This window comes from Agelaius tricolor, unplaced genomic scaffold (assembly GCF_023055355.1).
Source record: "Agelaius tricolor isolate 1412-34295 unplaced genomic scaffold, bAgeTri1.0.p SCAF_17, whole genome shotgun sequence".
NCBI classification, from domain to species: domain Eukaryota; kingdom Metazoa; phylum Chordata; class Aves; order Passeriformes; family Icteridae; genus Agelaius; species Agelaius tricolor.
Window position 1 is genome coordinate 4,281,467 of NW_027269277.1, and position 22,866 is coordinate 4,304,332.

Below are 22,866 nucleotides of genomic sequence, written 5' to 3' on the forward strand. Positions count from 1 at the left end.
TAGGCTGGTTTTGTTTTCAAACCATATGTATTTAAAAAGCAAATTTAGTATTTTTTACTATGAAGTACCTGTACCTGTTACTGTGGGCTCAGCTGTTCCCTCTTTGCTGTGGAACTGGAACTGATTTACCTAACGTGGTTTCTGCTGAAGTTGACAGAAAAACATTTTCTCATTTACTTAGCTCTCTAAATCCTGGTTAGAAACATTTTACTTTAGCTCATTTCCACCTCAATTTTAAGCAGCTTCACCAAGACATGTACATTTTTTCTAAGAACAAATTAGAAAGAAGTGTGGCTGTACACTATTTATATAATTACAACAATATACATTCTGCCCTGTCTTTATCTGCCAGAATGCAGGTAAAGTTGCACTTGTTTTGCACTGAAAAGGAGAAAACCGTCTTCTTTGTTTTGACTGACCTTTCTGCAGTATTGAAGTTTCTCTGCCTCAGCTGTAAAATAAAAGCCAGACAGCCCTGGCTGGGGAGTCCCTGACAACTCCAGCAGCCACCAGCCCACACCCAGTTCCTCACCTTTACCTCTAGAGTTCTGCTGCAGCTCTTCCTCGTTTTCTCTCTCATTTATTGCCTTTAATTGTGGGCAGTTGAAACCTGAGGAAAGAAAAACACAGCTGATGATCAGGATGTGAATCACTTGTAACTGCACCTGTCAGCCCAAGAAAAGCTGCACCAATCAGATCTGACACTTCAGAGCAAGCCAAGCCCTGCACACCTCTGGGAGGCTCTGCTTGCTCAAGCACCCCTGAGCTGTCACACCTCTCAAATATTTACTGGGAGAGGGCATTGAGAAGGATTTGGGAACTGTCCCTCAAACTGCTGAGGACTCAGGTGCCATTTTATCCTTCCATTTCAGAAGATTTCAAACACCACTTCCGAGTAAAATCTTATGTCAAGAACAGCAATCTACCTCCTGCTTTGATACAGAACAATAAATTACCTGATTATTTGGTCCATCTGTAGGGTGGAAAAATGAGCCAGCACAGCCATGGGCAGAGTCAGGGGTCATCTTCAGGTGAAGAAACTCCTTCAGTCCATGTATTCAACATAACATTCAGGAACAAAGCACTGACATTGTCAGAAATCCACAGCCTTAAATCACAAAGATTTTTTCCCTTCTGACTGCTGGACACGCAAGGAAAAGCAGCAACAAAACCCAGATGAATTAATTTGTGTCTGCTTAATTTCTGCTCTTTGTGCAAAACCTACGAGTTCAGTGGCTCAAAGCCCGTTGGAAATCCTCAGTGAAGGGTTCATTTAATAGCACGTGTTCTTCTTCAGCTTTTTAATCTGTTACTGATGGTGCAATTCAAGTATTCTAAAAAGAGAGGGAATTTAGGATAGCAGCATTTTTAGCATTTCATTCTGCAAGCTGTTATTACACAGATAAAAAGACAAAAACCTACCTGTTTTTTCCCAAAATATGGCAGAAGTTTTTTGTTCTCTTAAAGGAAAAAAATATTTCAAAGGAATGTCAGTATCAGATTTGATAATTATTTTAGAAATAAGCAAAACAAACACAAATACATTACCTGTGAGCCCAAAGGGTTAAATCAAACCCAATGTTCTCTCCTCAACAGTCTGATAAATACACCTGCAGGAACCTGTTTACTTGAAATGTGATTACATGTTAATTAGTGAAGAATGCAATTAAAAATATCAGGTGAATTTACAGAGAATGGGACTTTCCTAAACACCATAAATGAAAAGGAAACTCCAAAAAATCTGGAGTGCAAGAGATGCGTTTTATTGTATGCCCGTTACGATGAGTAACACATTTAGAAATAATAATCCCACAGAACAGTGACAATCTTATTTTACAGCGTGTACATCATTTTTTACAGCCACATAAAACACTTATTTGTCTAAGAGATTTCCCAAATTTTAACTTTCTGAAGTTTAGAAATATAAAAAAAATTTATTCTCAAGGAACTGATTCTCATCTGGTGCAAAAACAAAATATGAACATTATCTGGAACACAAAGCCACAATATAGCATGAAGTTACAATTTCTCATGTGAACAGCTGTGTGCAAACATGAAGCAACTAAAAAAAGTAAAAAATACACATTATATGCATAACATTTATGACCAGGTTTTTCATTAAATAGCCCTAGACCAGCTCGTTATATAAGCGCCATTGGATTTGCAGCATGCTAACACAAAGCATTTTTAAAGGGATGCATATTTTAAATGTATACACTGTAAACTCAAGATCCACCTCCAAACTCTAGTGGCAGCAGGTTTTTCTGGTTAAATACTGCATATATACTTTCTTACAGATTGAAAATGCATGTTTATAGCATGGTATAGATCTTTTTTTAAAAGAATTGATTAAAAGGTGCAATTTTACGTCTATATGGAAAATTTCATATTACGAGGTAGGACAGTAACTGCCATACCTGTTAAGAACACTGCCCTAAAGAACCTCTAAGTACTTTGAATTTAATTAAAAAACCCCTACAGTTTTCAACTGTTTTTAATATTCTTTTTAGAGAAGACTTTAAAGTAGGAAGGAAAAAAATTAGTGTTGAGTCACAACACTATGAGCTGCATCCATTTTTATCCTTTAAAAAAAAAAGTCAAATTCAAAGTTAATTTTGTTATATGTGCCATACTGAACAACATTCAACTGTAGTTTCAGATAAAAAAAGGGAAATTATATACATATACATCTTTAACCCTAGCACCAGAACACCACCTCTGAGACCATAACATAATGCTCTATTTTAAACATCATATCCTGCAATAAAATAGGTTAGCAGCTTTGAAAACCAGTAAAAAAATGCTTCTTGGACCTAAACTAATAAAGGAAACCAAAAAGTTTCCCTATGAAATGTTTAAAAACAAAAACCAAACCAAACTGAACAAGGGACACCCCCCACCCCTCCCCCCCAGATACTTTTGCCAGTTCTGGAATTCAGTTTCTAGGCACAATTGAAAACGTTGTGATGAAGTGTCTGACTAAAACTCCCCGTTCCAAACTGCACAAGAAGTGACGAGGGGGCTCCTTTGCAAACCCTCTGTAGCTCACCCCACCAGGGATCTGTTTCCAAACTGGAGACACACGTTGGGACTGACAGAATGGGTCACACAATCAGCTCTGCCCTGTCCTCTAGACTCAGCAATGGCAAATACTGTTCACTTGGAGACATTCATCCATCTTTCTGCAATTTAAGACATTCATCCATCCTCTGCATTCTCTAGTGCTCTTTATGTTCTGATCAGCAACAATCATAGGGCTATGAGTTCCCCTGCCAACCCTAATACTTTTTAAGACTTTTAATACAAAGAATGTAAAGTTATGGTTTAATATCAAGCTTTGAAACCAGGAGAAACAGTTCGTGAGATTTATTTTTTTCCCCAATTAGCATATGACAGTTCCTACATCGTTCCTGCTGGAGCTCACCTATCACATGATGGCCTCTTTGTGGTGCCTCATGATGTGCTGATTTTTCTCGGAGGGCCTGCGGAAGCCCTTTTTGCAGAACTCACACCTGTGGGGGTAGTCTTTGGTGTGGATGGAGATGACGTGGCGCTTAAAGCCCGACGCGTCCGTGGTGCTGTACTCACAGTACTGGCACTGGTACACCTTCCTGCCACTGTGGGTCTTCATGTGCTTCTTCAGTTCGTTCTGCTGCCTGAAGCCCCTTTTACAGCGTTTGCATTTAAAAGGCAGGTCCTTGGTGTGAACGGAGAGGATGTGCCCACTGAGCACAAAGGGGTCGGAGGTTTTGAAGTCACAGTGCCTACACTGGTGGATCTTTTTCCCTTTATGGGTCTCACTATGCTTTTTGAGCTCCGAGGGCCGGTGGAAGCCTTTCTCACACACCTCACACTTGTGGGGAAAATCCTTGGTGTGCACTGAAATGATGTGTCGCTTCAGGTCGCTGGAGTTGGTGCTCTTGTGGTCACAGTGGGGACACTGGTGAGTCTTATGGCCTTGGAAGAGCTCGGTGTGCTGCTGCAGCTCCTTCTCGTCGGCGAAGGCCTGGGGACAGTGCTCACATTTAAAGGGCAGGTCGGTGCCATGTTTGGTTTTGATGTGAGTTTTCAGGTTGGACTGGTCAGCGCACCTGAACGCGCAGTGCTGACACTGGTATGGCTTTTCCCCCGTGTGGGTCCTCATGTGCTTTTTCAGCTCCGAGGGGTGGCGGAAGCCCTTCCCGCACTCCACGCACACATGAGGGAAGTTCTTGCTATGGACTGCCAGCAGGTGCCTGTTGAGCAGCCCCTGCTCTGCAGTCTCATAGTCACAATATTTGCACTTGTGCAGCTTGGGCTCCTTGTCCCTCAGGATGAGTTTATTGGAACTCAACGGGCTCGCCTCTCTGTATCTTCTTGTGTACTCTGTAAACTCGTGCGTTTTATCAACTTTATTTATAAGTTTATGGCTTTCCAGATGATTGTGGAAACTTACTTTTTTGTTAGTTGTAAAGTCACAGTCTGTACACTGGTATTTCTTCTTGATCATATGATCGGGATGGTTCTTCATATGCCTTTTCAAGAATCCTCTGGATTTAAATTTTTTCCCACAAATATGACAAGGGTAAACTGTTAAGGGCTGTCCATCAGGACCTATTATAACAGCTGTTTTTGAACAAACAAAAACAAGTTATGAAGGAAACACATTTACTGATTAAGAAGTTTTAAATCAGCCAAGTGCTGTTCAGATTCATGCACTTACACTTGCAGCAGAGAGAGAGTGGCTCAGTAGTTTAAAAACAACCAATCCACAGCACCTATAGTTTATATAGTTCTGTTTTAGAAACTGCTCAAACAGATCAGGAATATCACATGTGCACTGAATATAGCCACGGGTACTTTTTAATAGCTTGCAACATTCCAATGAATTGCATCAGCCCTGGGTGTGCTGACTCTGAATAGCAAAATATGACATTTTCTAGGCACAGAACCGGAGGGGGGAAGGACACAGGAAATACGCAAATCATCATTTATAGCTTTTAATTCTGCATCAGCTTAAAAAAGAGAAAAGGAATAGGACAGGAGTAAGTGGCACTCCGTGACAATACCGTAACCATCCAGTGTTTACCTGTTTGCCATTGCCTGGCCTCTCCTCTCCTCCTTTTCTTGGTTTTTTGTTTGAGCACTCTATTAGTGCTAATGCTATCACAAATCTGCAGGTACTGTGTTGCATTACCGTTTTTGTTTTCTAATCGTGTATCCAAGTTATTTCCTAGAAACAAAAATTAGACACCATAAAAAACCTTAAACAACTTGTTTCTTTGGGACTGACGACTGGAATTGCACAGCAGCATTATCTACTTCTTAAAAACAAGCACTGCCCATTCCTCTACCACAACATACATTAAAAAGAAGCGTGCTAGTGGGAACCACTATCTATCTTTCCTGGCAAAAGTCAAGGGTATGATTGTTTAAACACTGATTCATTTCTAATTATATTCCCTGATTTTTATTTAATTGGTTTTCACTTCATACAACTGCATTATCTCTTTTCTGTCTGCAAAACTACATTAAAAACTTGGCAGTGCCTCCCAACTTCCCCACCCCCTCCAAAGGCCTACAGACATCTAGAATTGTTTTCATTCAAAACAGTAGAGAAAGACTGTGGAGTCCTTCACTATCTAATTTATGGCTCATTCTTTGCATCTCTGATTAGGAGCACTGACACAGAAATATCTGTTTATTCAAAGACAGGTTTAGTTTTAATGCTGTTAAAAGTTCTCACCTGCCGCTTGACCATCTTCGTATCTTCGGGGAAGCCTCCTTTCATCTCCTGCAGAAAATGGTATTTTAGTCATTATAAAGTAATATTCTTTTTAAAGATGCTGCTTTTGAAATCCTGATAATGAAAGAAAACTAACTGAGCTAATAATTAACAGATTAACACCATCCAAGTGGGATGTGCAGCTTGGTGTGTAATCACGAGCCTTAGGAACCAAAATCCCATCTCTGGGAGGAGTCAGTATCCATCCCATCTGTGTTTGCATGCTTACCCTGCTGCCTCTCCTGCTTTCCATTATTAATATGCTTTTTTCTGCAAATTTTTAACCTCATCTATTTCCTCAGATAGCAATGCAGAGGTTATCTGAAATGCACACTTTGCTCCTGAGATGGAGGCACGTTATCTGTCTAGAGTAGAAGGAGGCAGATAAGAGGACTTGGCCCTTATCAGCCTCTCAGCACAATGGAGTTTTGGAGATGCACAAGGGATACCTCAGGAGCACATTCCTCATTTTGCACTGGAAGTATTTGCTGCTATGTGCCAAAGCTCTGTGGTTCTGAAGCACTTTACCAGCCCAGCTGTTGGGCTCTCACCATGGAATTTTCACCAAATTCCACACCAAGGAATTTTTACTAACTTGCTTAATTAATTGTATCAGAAACTATGGATAATTTGATACCCTCTTAACAAAATTTAACCCACCAAAATCCAAGGAAATTATACATAACAATAGACAGAACTCACAATATCCTAAGACACACTATTTGAAAACAATCAGTTTTTTGTTTCTCACCTGGAGGACTAACAGGCTTAAAACATGCCTATAAACTGAAATTATTAGGAACATATTTACACATTTATTCCTACTATTCCCTTTTTACAGTCTTTCCCCCTTCCCCCTCCTAATGTAAAATACTTCAGGCTTTTCTTGTTTAAGATCTTCGACATTAAGATCTTCAAACCCCACATACTCTGTACATCTGAGCTGGGATCTGAAACAAAACCAAACTTCTCCTAACAAGCTTTCCTTTCTACTCCATGACAGCCAACACACAGCAATCACTGGACAGCAGAGATCAGGAGCTGCTTCCAAACCCCAAGAACGAGGTGAGGTCATCCCAGAGATGCTGGCAGCTGGATGAGGGAGGAAACAATGGCAGGGATTTTCAGGAAAGAAGCACAGGTTCCTACCGTAAGCAGCAGCCCAAGCAACGGGGACAAACGTTTTATTCACGCCAGAGTCCTCAAGCTGGGTGTCTGGAAGGGATGTGGCTTCTTCTTCCCCTACAATAACTTCCATATAAACTTCATCTGCTATTTCAGCACAGCCTGGATGAAGGGAGGAGAATAAATTTTTAATTTTATTCTGTCTTTACAAATTTTTCTTTCATTTAAATGCTCTCGCTCTGATTGATACCCATTATAAATTAATTTTCTTCCTTTGGCATTTAGGGGATCATTGCTTATTCAGATATTCCTTAAAGAGAGAAAACATTTATCAATAAATACTACTCCAAAACAAACACCCACAAAATTTCCAATAGACAAACTCATGAACTTGCAACTGATGACATCTGCCACTTTTTCAGAAAGCTTCTTAATTCACAACAGGAAAATAGAAAAATAAGAAGTTTAACTAACCTCATTAACTTCATCCATGGACATGTTAATTTAATATAAATAATTAAATGACTGCACACAGTATGCACAAAGTGCATTATCCACATATTTTAAAATAATTATAGCCTGCTTTTTATTTTTAGGGAAGATGAGCTTAGTTTTCTACTACTTCAGGCTGTAGAATCCTTCAGAAAATAATTTAAAATGTCCTTGAGAATGATGGTTATATGGGTGTACAAACAGCATGAGAAACAAAAACATTTCTTATTGTGCTTACTAATATCTTCATCTTCCTGAGAAGAGTCCTTAACAGCCATGTAAACCATTTTTTCTCGCTGCATTCTCCCAACACCTCCTTGTTCAATGACTCCAGCTACAGAATGGCCATTGTGAAAGTCACTCTCGGTGACAATTTCTGTCCCACCTCGAACAAAAAGAAGTTACACACATTAAGTCAATGTGAACAGAGCCACTGGTAAGAATAATGTCAGATCCAAGTATTTTTTTGACTGGCTGGGACCACCTCCCTGAGAGCAGCTCAGAGAACAGCCCTGCTGGGAATTATTGCTCAGCCATCAGAGATTCTGGCTCTCCCTGCTGCTGCACGAGCAGTCTGTCCCTTCTGTCCCTTCTGTCCCTGGAGACTGAGAACCCATCCCCAGAGGAACAAAGTGTATTTGGGAACAAGGCCTGGGAATGATCCAGGGGTTTCAGCTCCAAGAACAGCCAAGAGGGGGATTCTGCTTTTTCAGGGACACAGGTGAGTTGTGCATCCCCTCAGAGCACAGGGATTGCTGGTCTATCCATGGGGAAAGGGAACTGCAGAGATTTCTGAGTCCCTTGGTTCACCTGCAGCCCCAGAATTCCTCCCCTCTCTCTGCAAAGGCCACCAAAGGCTGCCACCAACAAAAGGGATCCATCCACTCCAGAGGCTCTGCTGTGCTGACACACTTGGATCTTGCAGAGTCAGAGAAAAGCAGCAGCTGAAAAAACAGCTGCAGACACACAACCACTTCTACATTGGGGCTTTGGCTGCCTGAAAATAGCCCAGCTAATCAAAAAAGAACTCGAGCCTAATCCACACCCAGCATTTGTGCATCTGGGCAGCCTCCAAAAATGTCACGTTCTACAGAACACCCCAGTCACTGGATTATGTGCAATGAAGAACAAACACAAAGACCCTGAAACACTTCACACTTCTGAAAGAATAAACAGGATTTCAAGGTACCTATTTCAACATCATCTTCAGCTTCAGCTTTAAATATGTAGACTTTGATAACTTCTGAACCAAAGCCATCATCTTTAGCAACATCATCATTTGCCACCTCGGTACTGATCTTCAAGGGAGTGCTTCCTATATGGTCCAATTTCTCTCCAACATCATCCACTGCAAAGAAAAGAGAATAATAATGAGGTTCAAACACATTTTTAGAAGTCAAAGTAATCAGTAGCATGATTTTCTCCACTATTCTCCCCATGCACAGGAAACCTTTGTATTCATAAGTGGCCTTTAAAAGCAGCTCATCTCAAGAAACTTGAGAGATTCCAGAAGTTCAGTATTTTATTGCAACTCAGGAAACACAGCAGGAATAACAGAATAAAGGACACAAGAGGGAGCTTGTCATCAAAGGGAATGAGGAAACTGGCTATGGCTGAAACTATTACTCTTAGAAAGCAAAAATTTATCAATAATTAAAATTAAAGATCTCTAAAAAAGCATTCAAAATTAACCCAGAATTGCCTGTTACAGTGTAAGAGTTCTCAAAAGTTTCACTCTGATGCATAGTGACTAAAATTTAGTGGCTGAAACTCTTGAGGAGTGTGATGACTGGAGTATATTCCCAGCTAAAGAAGCAAGCATCAAAAATCTGACTGTATCTTCTCCCTCAAAGAAATGATGATTTTATCTACTTTATCACTTGAAACCATACACATTAATGAAGATTAATGCATGATATACAGCTGATTAAAAGATGCAGTGACAATAAATCCAAATTCCACTATGAGAGATTGACTTCTCATTCTTTACACAGCTCACTTGCTGGTTATTTGGTTTATACATTCAAAATGCTAATTTAATTTCTAAGAAAAAAAAAATACATCCAAACTATTAAAAGCAACATATTTTAATAAAAAGGGCATTCACAGAGATGACCATAGATACACCTCACATTGCCAGCCCAGAGGTACTGAGCTCAGCATCTCCCTGACACATGTACTGACACACTTCTCACTGAGGATAAATTTAGCTCCTGTGCAGATGGTCAACACAAACCTGTGCAGTGCTGAACACCCACTGAAGTCCTCTAAATAGAGGAGAACCCCACAAAATGTAGAAAAAATCTGAATGAAACACATTCCAGGGAAACAGCATCTTACTGGAACATTAAAGTATGTGTGCACTAAGCCAAGAAGAACTCCTTAAAATGAACAGAGATGTGACAGCAGAGCTTCCTGACTCCATGGGCATGCCAAGGCCCTGATCCCTGGGAGAAGCCAGAATCCCAGGCCTACCTGGGATGGCTGCAGTGGTGCCCAGCCCCCTCCCAGGTTCCTGCTCTCAGGAAGGGCTCCCAGGAGCTGCTTTAACCCCCTGAGCACTGGAGTGGGAAGGAGAAGGGGCCTCTCCTGCAGCAGGGCAGGGGAATCCAGCCCAGCAATCCCACACTGAGCTCTTCCCACAGACACCACCCAGCCCACGGCACTGGGAAACCTCATTTCTACTCAAAATCCTGGGCTGCACCAGGTGAGTACAGAAGTCACTGAGGACAGAACTGGATAAAATGTAGGGAAGTACAAGTAAATATCTGGTTTTGTTTTAGAACCTTTGTGAAGTCTGTACTTTGGTGAAAATTGATATTCTGAGTTGGAAGGGACCCACAAGGATCATCAAGTCCAACTCTTAAGTGAATGATCCATATGGGGACTGATCCCACAACCTTGCTGCTATCAGCACCAGGCTCTATAACCTGAAACATATTAAGGAAAGCATTTTAAAATGCTGGTTTAGCTGTTTGGTGGGGTTTGGGGTTTTTTTTTTTTGGTAACTAACAGATTAATTCCATCGCTGAAAAAGTGTCCAACATGGATCAAGAAAAAAAAATTTCTCAGGAAGACTGAAAAAAATTTCTGCTTTTTTCTTTTTTAATTAAAAAAACTCTCTAAATATCTCCTGAAATCAATGCCAGGAACATCAACACCTTAGTGAGTGAGAGCCTGCCATGTGCAGCCTGATGTTTGTGTGACCTGGGAACCCCCAGAGCACAAACACTGAGAGAGCCACAACAGAGAACGTAAATATTCCTCTGACACTCGACTTTCCCAGCACCAGGTCATTAAACCCTTTTATATCCCCTGGGGGAGTGTTACTGCACCTGCTAATTGACATTTTTTAAGCTGCCAGAATGGGGTTGTCAGAAGACAGAAAAGTAGAGATGCTGAAATTCCCTTATCTTGGAGTTAAGTATTTCCATACATTTACTAAAAATGAATTTATTAAAGACTTTTTTTTTTTTTTCTGCAAGGCTTTTAAAGTTTATCAAAGTCTCTCATGCATGTTCTGGAAAATGATAAATATAAGTTTAATTAGATACAATGACCATTCCCAGTGCATGTGTCAGTGTTGGAAGGACTGGAGGTAATCCCCAGTACAAAGAGGGATTATATACCCAGCTATATGAATGCCAAAAAGAGTATTTCAAAGCTCACAAACCCTGCCAATTTAGAACTGGGAGGTGGTAATAAAGTTCTTTTCAAAGCTGCAACTCCAGCAACACAATTTTTTTTCTAAACTCACATATTTTATAAACATAACACATTACCAGTGTAACAGAAATGAAGTTACTCAACAACAGCAATTTCCTGCTGAACAGGGGAGTTACCACATGTGTGACAGGAAGTTTTCTTTCTGGAAAAATTTCCAATTGTTTAACTAATATTATGTGACAGTGACTGTGCACCACTATGGGGCTGGTGAAGTAATGTAAGAAAAAATCCCACAATTTTAGATAGTCACCAGAACATCGACTGCAATGCAATAAAAATTACATGAAGGAAAAAAATGAGGAATTTTTCAACTTTTGTAAGAACGTTTTCAGCAAAAGAAAACCCCAAAACCTGAATATAGCATGTACACTCACACACTGTGTTTTACTATTGCCTGTAAAGCCCCCAAATCTTCAAGATCCTTTGAAAATAGAGAGTCCTGTTTTAGAGGGGCAAACTTTCAACAGTATTTGTAACATTTGTTGTTACTTCTACACCATTAACCATCCTGTGTATTCTCAAAAAAATTCAGTCTTTACAATTTAAGCTAAAGAAATGGAAAGCTATCAGGAAGTTTGGGTATCCAGGGCCTCTGGGATCACTTTTCTAAAACAGCAAATGTGCAATATAGCAAAATTTGGAAAATATCATCTGGGCTCAGAAAATGACATTAATATAGACTACTATCTGTAAGATGTTGCTTTTTGTTGCAAACATAACAAAACACACTGAATTGGCAATTTCTTTTACTTAAAGTCCTGTCTTATCTGAAGTAAATCTCATGGCTTCCATCTACCTTTTAAACAGATTTAAGTAAAACAGCACAGCAGGACAAGTAATCTTTGTCAGGTTCCAAAATATTATTGTTTTTCAGAACAGCTCATGAAAATATTCTGTTGTCTAAGTAAGATGCCTTCAATCACTGCTAACCCATCAGTGCTAAATTCTGTGCTGCTTTCCCCAGGGATAGCTCAGGGGAACAGGGACTGCTTGATTCCTTTCTGTCAATGGAATATCAAAGTGTCTTCCAGCTCTGACTCACCCACCAGAAGCACTACATGTTATTATCTGGTCCCTTAAAATAAACTGAAAAAACACAACAGAGAACCTCCATAAATAGATGCTGAATCCTCCTGAGTGAACAAGCTTTAAAGGAAAACTCAGCACACTCCCAGTGTTAAACTTACCTGCTAGGCTGTTTTCAGGTGTGTGATGTCCAGATTCACCGTGGATTGCCAGCTCCCAATCCATGTGATGCCTCACATGCACTATGCTGGTGATGCCACAGCCACCAGAGCAGCAACACGAGGGCAAGGTAAGTCCCACAAGGCTTTGACAATCCTCCGGGTTTTTCTAATGTCTGATCTACTTAAGTCCCATAGGTTCAAATAGAGGAGTAGGAATCCTAAAATGTTTAGCAAATGAGGCAACAGTGTAAGACACTAAAAAGGAGGTGTTGGTGGCACAGTACCTTAGCCCCGGGCCAGCTCCAGGGTGGGTCAGTGGTGGCTTTGAGGTCACCAGAATAGTGCATGGGGCCGGCACGCGGAGCGGGGGCTGGCAACCCGCTGTGGGTCTGAATATCGCAAACCTGAAAAACAAAAGAGGGGAGGCTTCAGCTGCACTGCCCACTGCCCCTGCAGCACAGCTTGTGCTGCTCACCAGCTCCATCTCACTCTCAAGGCTGGGGTCAGGGGCCCACCACAGCGTTTGGGATTCAATTCCTTTTTATTGAGGTGTTCGGATGGCTTAAAGCAAAGAATCGCCAACACCCCGTGGTATTCGTGTTGTGGACGTGGCAAAAATGGGTTTGAAAAAGCAGCAGAACAGGGGAACAGCCTCAGGCTGGGCCAGGGGAGGTGGAGATTGGATACTGGGAAAAATTCCTTCATGGAAAGGGCTGTGCAGCCCTGGCACAGCTGCCCAGGGCAGTGCTGGAGTCCCCATCCCTGGTGGGATTTAAAAGCCATGTGCATGTGGCCCTTGGGGACATGGCCAGTGGTGGCCCTGGCAGTGCTGGGAGAGTGATTAAACTCAGAGTAGTGATAATCTTCCAATGAAAACTTCCAATCACAAAATCATACACAGATAGTCACACAACTATCAAGATGAACTTAATATTGCCCAAATAGTATTTACACAGAAAATGTAATCAGCAGAAGTGTATAAAGTATCTACAGGGAATGTCACCTCAAAGTGGTGAAAAATCACCTTTCAGTAAAGTCCCTTCCAACCCAACCCATTCTATGGCTCTGTCATTTAAGCTGTAACTCCCAACAAGCATAAGGGAAATTAAAACTGCACAGTCAGTTCCATACCCTAAAATGTCATATTTTGGTAGTTCCCACATGTGTTCAACAGAACAACTCGTGGTATTCCCTAAGGGCATATCTGGCATTTTATGTAGTCTTCCCTTTTAATATGCTAAATTTCATTAGAAGACAACTGAGTATTTTGAAATTCTTTAGAAGTATCACTTAGGTGTGATTTACATTATAAAAACAGTTCAACAGTCCTATATATACACCCCAAATGAAATCTTATAAAATTCACTTTCTACAATATTGACAGCATTTGACAATTGAATACATATAAGTAAATAAAAAGTTTTGACCTGCTTGATAAATTGAGGCCTTTATCTATTCTACACAACACATTATCTGCATAAACAAAACAAAGTCAAGGGTAATATCTGAACAATAAAAGATATTAAAAGCTGCATAAGAATGATTCATCACTGCTGACAAAAACACAACAGCAGACACTTTGTGGGGTCAGGCTGGCATCCCCAGCATAGCACAGGAACTTAGGAACAGAACAGAGCTCAAAGACCTTTATCAGTGACCCGGAGGAGGGGATCAGCTCTGCAGGTGCCCCTGAGCTGGGGAGTGTTGATGCTGGAGGTGGGAAGCTCTGCAGGGGAGTCTGCACAGGCTGGATCCTGGGCTGAGGCCACTTGTGGGGGCTCACAGGTGTCAGGTCCTGCCCTGGGGTCACAACATCCCCCTGGAAAGCTCCAGGCTGGGGCACAGGGGCTGGGAAAGGCCCTGGGGGTGCTGGTGACAGCAGTGGGACACGAACCCAGGGTGCCCAGGTGGGCAGGAGGCCAATGGCACCTGGCTTGGGTCAGGAATGGTGTCCAGGGGCTCAGGGCAGGGCTGTCCCCTGTGCTGGCCCTGCTGGGGCACCTCCAGTGCTGGGGGCAGCTCGGGGACCCTCATGACCAGGGGGACACTGAGGGGCTGGAGTGAGTCCAGGGCAGGGAATGGAGCTGGGAAGGGAATGGAGCCCCAGGAGGGGCTGGGGGAGCTGGGCAGGGGCTGAGCCTGGAGCAAAGGAGGCTCAGGGGGGACCTTGGGCTCTGCACAGCTCCTGACAGGAGGGGACAGCCCCAGGTCAGGCTCTGCTCCCAGGGAATGGGAACGGCCTCAGGCTGGGCCAGAGGAGGCTCAGGTTGGATACTGGGAAAAATTCCATCATGGAAAGTGTCCAACCCTGGCACAGCTGCCCAGGGCAGTGCTGCAGTCCCCGTCCCTGTGGCACTCAAAAGCCATGTGGATGTGGCCCTTGGGGACATGGTCAGTTGTGGCCCTGGCAGTGCTGGGAGAACAATTAAACTCAATAATCTTACAGCTCTTCTCCATCCTACACAATTCTATGACTGCCTTAATTTACATAAATGATTACTTAAAACAAACTCCTAGATGAATAATGTAGCTTCCAACTGTGACTATTCAGGCACATCACAATTATACATATATAAAAATTTAATTTGCTGAAAACTAGGTCTCAAAATGGCTTTGAGACATTGTGAAAGCCAAGCTTGAGAACACCTGACAAATCCATGAATGTGTCAGACCCTGGTGGGGCCATCAGGTAACTGAAAGCTTCAGATGCTCTGGTCTAAGTGCAGGATCATCAGCATCCATCACACTCAGCTCTCTCAGAAGGAGTCCCAAAGATGACTGTGCTTACAATGACAAGGGAAATAACCAGTTACAGAATACACTCATCCTAAGTACTCTGTCAGAAAGGAGGAATTTGTTCAGGGAAACAACTGACTGTAAAAATGGTGCTCCTTTTGTTACAAAAACACACAGGTTTTCTTTGTAGCAGGTCTAATTTGCTTTATAGACTCATTTTGAAGTTCCCTTTTCAAAAACCCCTCTTTTTGACTTCTGTTAGTGACACAGTAACGATGGAAAGCTTTAAAAATCATTGCTGTTCATCCTGTACTGAACAAAAACAAATATATTTTGCATAAGGGACATAAATGCTATAAGAGAGGGAAATCATCATAATCATGAATCAGTGGTGTCCTCTGTCATGAGATTTTTAATAAATGCAGCTTGTTGTGAACAGACTGACACTTAGACACACTTGGCATTGACTTTTTTTAACATATTGCATCTGACTAAATAAAATCTGTTTTGACCTGCTCACATTTCAATAAGTGATTTGAAGAATTAAAAAAATCAATTACTTGGAATATATTTTATCAAATTTGTGTAGCAGCAACAACTGGTACCTTGGGTATAATGTAAGCATTGAAGAAACACAAAGTACCCAAGGTTCTTTCAGTAGCCAACTTCAGCTACTGTCAACAGGATCATATGGAGCTGGATGCTGTGGGAGCACTGGAATGTGTTCATGAGCCAATCCATTAATGAACCTGACCCCTTATTTCCAAGCTCAGCCCAGAAGAGCACAACAGCCAATGAAATACCTATTATAATTTTTAATACACTAAACAAACAACGTTTTGTGGACATATTGAGAAAGCTTTGAGTTAGAGATCTTAAAAAACTATTTCTTAGTGGATTCTCCTGATTAAGCCAAATATGTTATTTTTAAATGAATCTACATAGCATTGTAATACACCAGTGGTGTTTTTTTTAGAAAAAGTTGTATATTCAAAATAAATTGAGTGTTTAACCTTCCAAGGTGTTTTTCTTAAATTTCCTAGAATATCTAGTTTCAGAAACACAAACATACACACCCACTCACTCAGCAGCATCAATGTCCTTCTCTTTCTTGTTGTATCAGTGATTTTGCATCAAAAGCCCCGAATCCAGAGCCCAGGAATGAACTGGGCACCAGCCTATCCCCTGAGCGTTCCAAGAGTCCAGTTCCAGGAACTTCTCCCCACCAGAAGCTCCCTCCTGCTTCCATCTACCTCTGTGGACTTACAAGATATCATCAGGTAGTCTTCAGAAGTGCTCTTGCCGTCGTCGTCATCCTCGGTTTTGATGGTGACGGTGGAGCCAGGGACAGTCCCAGCAGCCTGGATGACAGCCTCCGAATCCGAGTTGGTCACCAGCACCTCCTCGGACACCATGGTGGGCGACTCGGCCCCGGCCACCGCGTCCTGCACCACGTGCTCCAGGTGTCCCTCGGGGCCCGTCACGAGGTCCGCCACAAACACCTGGTCGGGGACGCGCACGGTTTCTGTGATCAGGTCGGAGGCCAGAACGTGGTCGCTGGTGTCCAGAGCCTCCTCGATGGCCACGTCAGCCTCCAGCACGGAGTCGGGGACGATGACGCCCTCGGTGACGACGTCCGTCTCCGTGATGATGTCGGGCCCCTGGACCACCTCGGCTGCCAGGCCATGGTCAAGGGTTATCCCATCATCTGTGACCACGTCAGAAACCAGGACAGCTTCAGGGACTGACACAACAATGTGGTCTCCATCGATGTGAGCAGTGCCAGCCATCCCAGCCACTAGGGAACAACCAGGAACCGGGAGAAAAATGTTACAATGATTGCACCAGCAACTGGTTTGTCTAAGGAATGGAGTTATCACACAGCAAGCTCAACACAGATGGGAAAATCTGTTACTTCTCCACATCCTCATTTTGCATTTCGCCCAATAAACACTGTCCAAAGCAGCCTGTTCTGTACAAGTTAGCATAAACAAAACACACCACTTCAAGACATCATGTGGAGTTTGTCCCAAACTTAGGATCTGTTAAAAACTAAAGGCCAGTTTACAATTCAGTCTCTTTCTCTTGAATTCCCAGTTAGAAAACATTCCATTGCAGCAGCAATGTGAACCTTCACAGAATTCTTGCGTGACACTGCAAGTGTGGTAACAAACCATTAACTGCTGCTACAATAAAAGGACTCATCCTTTTGGACAGCAAGGGCCTTGTTAAAAATAAACACTCAGTTTTATGCAATATTTACAGTAACATTTCCAACAACTTGCCACATCACAAGCAATGGCTAGAGGTAGAAATTTGGTTTTCATTACCAGACTAGACTGGCCAGTCATATTTGCAGACTACTTTTCTAGACATAACATAAAATGCACAGTGAACTATTTTAACACACAAACAGCAGTTTTAATCTTGAAAACACTCAATAAAATGGTTCTTATCAGAATTAAAAAAAAAATAAACATTATTCAGTGTTGTAATTCAAATAAAAATATCTTGGTATAGACATGGTCCTTCCCAATACCTGAGAAGATCTCCTGGATTTTACTCATTATTTTTAATAGTTAGAATGTTTACCAAAATCTTGCATGATCATAGTGTGAGGCATTTTGGATTCCTGTGTTTGTAATCCAAGACTTCCACCACCTGGATCCATATTCAGCCAAATTCATTCACAAACAACTGCAAAAAAAACAAAAATGAGAATTTATGTTTAACAGTGTTCTTGTGTTGATCAGCTTTACTGGATTGATGTGTTACACTGACAAACACAGAGAAGTATTTACCCAAAAATTCAAGAAAACCATAAGCAACACTCCACACAATTCACTTTACTGCTCTATATTTTTTATCTTGGCATAATAATAAATATTAGCAATTGTGCACAAAGCAGCCTCTGCTCTGCCTGTCTACAGACTCATTGACTAATTATCAAGACTGGTGATTCTGGATGTGTGGAGCTACAATGAAGAAAGTGAAGAATTGTATTGGGAGTATCAATTTTTCCAATTCTTTCAAATATGAGACACTTCAAAACCAATTTTAATGTGTAAATTTAATTTGGGATGCTGGATCTCTTTGACAAGGTACAGCTACACAAAGCCACTCCCAGAGCAGGAGAAAGCATCAATCATTTGACAGTGTCCCCATAAAACACAGGAGAGGAGGATAAAATCAGCATCCCAGCATTGCTACCAAACCCTGAAATGTGGGAGTTCTGAATTATTTTGCAATTTGCTGCACCCCAAGGATTTTACACAAGTTCTCAGTGCAAAGTGACCCAACAGAATCACCCACAGGATCACAAAGAGCTCAAGGCTTTCACAGGTGAAAAATCTCAAGCCTAAAAAATCTCTGTTGCACAAGACTAAAATCTTGTACTTTTCTGCCCTCTTGTATCCAAGAATCAGAGAAAGTGACAGAATCCCAGAGCAAATAAGAAGTTTTAGAAGTTTTAGGAGCTGTGGGAGGTGAATGCAGTCAGAGCTCAGACCTACATGACCTGAGTGGGGCAGAGGGGAGCAGGGAGTACAAATCTTTCAGGGTAAGTCTCCAAAGCACGCTGCTTTCCTCTTGTAGCACCAACCTTGGTTTTGATCTTCTCATTAGAGAAATTACTAGTGCCCCACTATGAGAACTTGTTAAATCTTACCATCTAAAGCCAAACCATGAAGGAAACTCCAATTCCTTTGAGGTAGAACACACTGGACAATCAGGAGCCAGCACAGCCAAGGTCAAGCCAGGCTGCTGGAACAAGAGCCCAAAATCTGAGACAGCCCCAAGGCAGAGCCAAGGGCCCCAGGACCTCCCACAACTCCTGAGCTCCTCCAGCAAAGGTGCCCAACGATGGCAACTGCAAGGAAAAGCCACCTGTTCACACCAAGGAGGTTTGTATTCAAGAATACAAAAAAAGTCAAATATTATCCATGAGGAAAGTTGGCAAGGATTTTACTATTTCAATTCCACTTCAAAATCAAAATTTTTCAGCATTGTAAGGATCACAGAGCAGCTCCAGAACCCCAATGCAATGCTCCATCACTCCCAAATTACCACCACAGCCATCCAAAATTCTCCCTGTAGCTAATGAATCCTTGCTAGAACAAAATAGAATGCAGCTCTAGGGCAGAAATAGCTCATTTAACTATTTCAGAATTAAAGGCAATATCTAACATGTCCTGATCACAGCCTTTTCAGAGAATCCTTTTTCTAGAGTAAATGGATATGAAAAATTATCTTAGTTTATATCAATCTAGGATTACAGGAAGAATAGGCTAGAATCTTTTTCCTTCTCCATAAGCAACTTATTTTCTGATTAAATAATTAGATGCACAACTATATTATGTATTGTGGCACACAGAAAAATTAAATACAAAGTAGGACTATAAATTGAATTTAAATTTCTGCAGGGAAAGCAAATAATTATTAAAAGAGTATTTTCCTGGTAGTTAACAGGAGTAGAAAAAGAACCAAAGTAATGGGATGGCACCAGCAATCCCTTAAACTTCCCCTGAAATCAGAGATGGATGATGACACCCCACTGAAGCTGTACCAACCCTATGAAGAATGTTCCTGTAAAGCCTCACTGCACACAAAGGACAGACTTGAATCAACCACACAACCACAAATGTATTTTTTCTATCAACCTTGGGATCTCCAAGGAATGCAGTGGCAGCAGGAAAAGCCCTTCCTGCTGCTGCTGGAAGAATGAACCCTGGGGGAGGCCCCAGCCCCGCTGGTTCTGCTCACAGGTTGCAGCAGTGCAGATGATGCAGTTCCACATGTCACACATGCAGGCAAATCTTGTTATTGGGAACAGCAAAAAAATGCAGTGCAGTGATTAATTGTGGCTCTTCACAGCTTCCTCCTGTAGTACACTGTGTAACACACCCACACCACCACAGCCAGATCCAATCAGGACTTTGGAAAGGGAGAAATCAGGCAGAAAGCCACAATTCCACACCCTGTCACAATCCCAAACTTAGGCCTTCCTCTCTTCCTCTAACTTGTAACAACTCAATTCTTCCTCTCCATTCCCCTTCTACTCTGGGTATTTAAAGACAGTGAAAATGTTTTTAGCCTCAGCCAATAAAATATTTACTTTACAATATTCCATTAATTTTTTCATTGATTTTTTTTTGCTATCTTGGCTCAGGAAAGAGCATATTACCATCACATTCCAAAATGAAGAATTTCATGCAACCTACACTGAGACTCCCAGAGCAATGTCTCAAGGCTAAATTTTTAAAATATGCCTGTATTTGGAACAGTTTTGCTTTTCTGAAAAATAGCAGTTCTCTTTCTAATGAGCCTGAGGTTCATTTCAATCTATTTCAGCTCTTTATGCCAAAGCTCTTCCTTAGATGGGGCTTAGCTGAGACAAGCAATGAATTTTAGAGTAGAAGGGATATCTGACCTCTGTGACTACAACTGTAAATTACCTCTGCACATGGCAATTTTAAAATCAAGGGTAATGCTTGGCAGTTTGGAACGACCTAAGGACACGTAACAGCAACATTCAACTGAAAAACTGGTGGAAGTTCCCAGGATACAGTGATCTGTTCTTAGCTTACTCTTCCTAAAGAAAGTAACACAAAATAGCCAAGGATATTTTCATTTTAGAGAAAGCTTAAGGAAACACTCCAAATGCAAAGATATTCAGCAAAGCATTTTAAGGAGGAGGGATAACAACCAATGCTTCAGCACTTCTACCCTTCCCAGGAAAACCAGGGTGTCATTGGTGCTCCCAGGGGGACAGGGAAACTCCCAATCCCGGTGCCGGCTTCCAGGCATTGTTGCCATATTTCAAATGTGTATAACATAAACAACATTTCTACAGAACGCCAATTACAGCTTAAATACATGCTCTTTATTTCTGGAGCTTTAGGAATGCATTTTGTGTGGTGCTGCAAACGTTAGGCATCTCCCCAGTTTATACACACCTCTATTCACAGCGGGTTCAGGTGGTGTATTTTCACATGAAGCCTAATTGCATGGTCAGCCCTTAATCTCTCCTTTAAAATAGTGGATTTTTTCTAGATAATTTACATCTTGTTTACACGCTCCAAAGGAAAACACAACATCATGTACTGCTGGTGTTTTGGTTATTCACAAGCTGCATATGAGATTTGCATTAAACCAAAAGGGCCAGGCTCAGACATGGAGCAATGGAACAATAAATAAACTTCTATGCCGTTGAAAAATAGGAACCAGATGCCGTGTAACCATTTAATTTCTTAACATTCAAGCTGAAGAACAAAAAAATCATCCTTGTCTGATAACACGGTTTTCATTTTTTTCTACCCCTAATTTTAATGCAGCAGCTGACAGAATGGCAATGAGAAACGTCCTGCTTGTGCAGAAATCTTAATTAGAAAACCCCAATTAATAAAATAACGTGCAGGTTAACACAGACCCTGGGCAGAGAACAGACTGGGTATGAAAAACCAGCATATCCATTTTAAAGTCCTTTATTGTGTCCACCTAAAAAGCACCACGACCACTTACACTCTAAATCCATTTAAAACGCCTCAGACAAAACCAGGGAACGAGATTTTGTCTCGCTGCCTGAAACGCGCTAAAGCCACTTAATACAAAATGATAAAAAATAAAATAGAAAAAATAAATTACATCTACGCGTTGCACCAATAAAAGTTCACGTAGTAAAAATCAGGGGCAGAGCGGGCCGGCGGTGGCCGGGGCTGGAGCTGGCGGTGCCCGGGGCTGGCGGTGCCCGGGGCCGGGGCTGGCGGTGCCCGCTGCCGCCAGCGGCTCCCGGCGCTTCCCGGCGGCTCCGGCGCTTCCCTCCCTCCTTCCCTCCCTCCCTCCGCGCGTGCCCGGCGCGGGCGCGCCCGTGGTGCCGCCGGGGCGGGGGGAGGCGGCCAAGGGAGCGCGGGGACAAAGGAGCGGCTGTCCCGCGGCGGTGCGGGCCGGCAGGCGGGGGCAGCGCCGGGATAACGCCGGCCCGGCGGGAATAACCCGGTCCCGGCCGGGATAACGCCGTCCCGCGGCCCTGAGCCGCGGCCTCCCCGCCCCGCCGGCCCGGCCGACATCTTGTGTTCCGCCATTTTCTGCCCGCCCGCGCGGCCCCTCCACCGCCGGGCCCGCCCGCACCACCCGCCCGGCGCGGTACCGGCGGGCCCGGCCGGGCCTCCCCCGCCCGCCAGCCCAGGGACGGCCGCGGCCCGCAGCGACCGCGGCGGCGGTGCCGGAGCGCGGCCTGCGCGGCTCCACCGTGCCCGTGCCCGTGCCCCGGCTCACCTGTGCAGGCCCGGGGTGCGCCGGGCCCGCGGGACGCGCCGGGGCCGGGCCGGGCCTGGGCCCGCTCCGCCCGCAGCCTGGGCCGGGCGGCGGCCGCGAGCGCGCGCGGCCCCGCTCCGCTCCCCCCGCACGTCACGCGCGCCCCCGCGCGCCGAGCAGGCGCAGCCGCCGCCGCCCCCTCAGACCCCCCCGCGCCCCCGGCACCGTCAGGGGACCGCGGGGGGACCCCGCTACCGCCCGGGGCGCCACGAAGGGACCGCGGGGAGTCCTCTGCTCCTGCCCGGGGCACCGTCAGGGGACCGCGGGGGGACCCCGTTACCGCCCGGGGCACCGTGAGGCGACCGTGGAGGCACCACGGGCACCGCGGAGGGCACCGCTCCCGCCCGGGGCACTGTGAGGGGCAGTGAGCGGAGTTCCGCCACGCACCCGTCCCCGTGAGGGCAGTGAATAAAACAGTCAACATTTAAATAGCTCGGACAACAGTTTCAGTTCTGTGGGTCTCTTACCAGCGTGAAAACCCGACTTACCTGGTTAAACGTGACAAGTAAATACAAAATTGAACCA

At 43.4% G+C, this 22,866-nt stretch overlaps 1 protein-coding gene across 3 annotated transcripts; it reads right to left on the bottom strand.

Annotated features, from left to right (window-relative positions):
- Positions 1-1,742: 1,742 nt before the first annotated feature.
- ZNF711 (zinc finger protein 711) lies at positions 1,743-22,459 on the bottom strand. 3 transcript variants are annotated; one of them, XM_071442182.1, is made up of 9 exons: positions 22,303-22,459; positions 17,623-17,727; positions 16,298-16,828; positions 8,571-8,729; positions 7,620-7,766; positions 6,914-7,051; positions 5,726-5,773; positions 5,177-5,212; positions 1,743-4,605 (listed from the first exon to the last, which is right to left on the bottom strand). In XM_071442182.1, exons 2-9 carry the CDS (start codon positions 17,699-17,701, stop codon positions 3,428-3,430), a joined length of 2,316 nt encoding a protein of 771 aa, XP_071298283.1. In that variant the 5' UTR covers positions 17,702-17,727; positions 22,303-22,459; the 3' UTR covers positions 1,743-3,427. The 3 variants fall into 3 exon arrangements, with proteins under 3 accessions (XP_071298283.1, XP_071298282.1, XP_071298284.1); XM_071442181.1 differs by having other exon boundaries at positions 5,069-5,212; XM_071442183.1 differs by lacking the exons at positions 16,298-16,828; positions 17,623-17,727; positions 22,303-22,459 and adding an exon at positions 12,295-12,615 and having other exon boundaries at positions 5,069-5,212.
- Between the last annotated feature and the right edge of the window lie 407 nt (positions 22,460-22,866).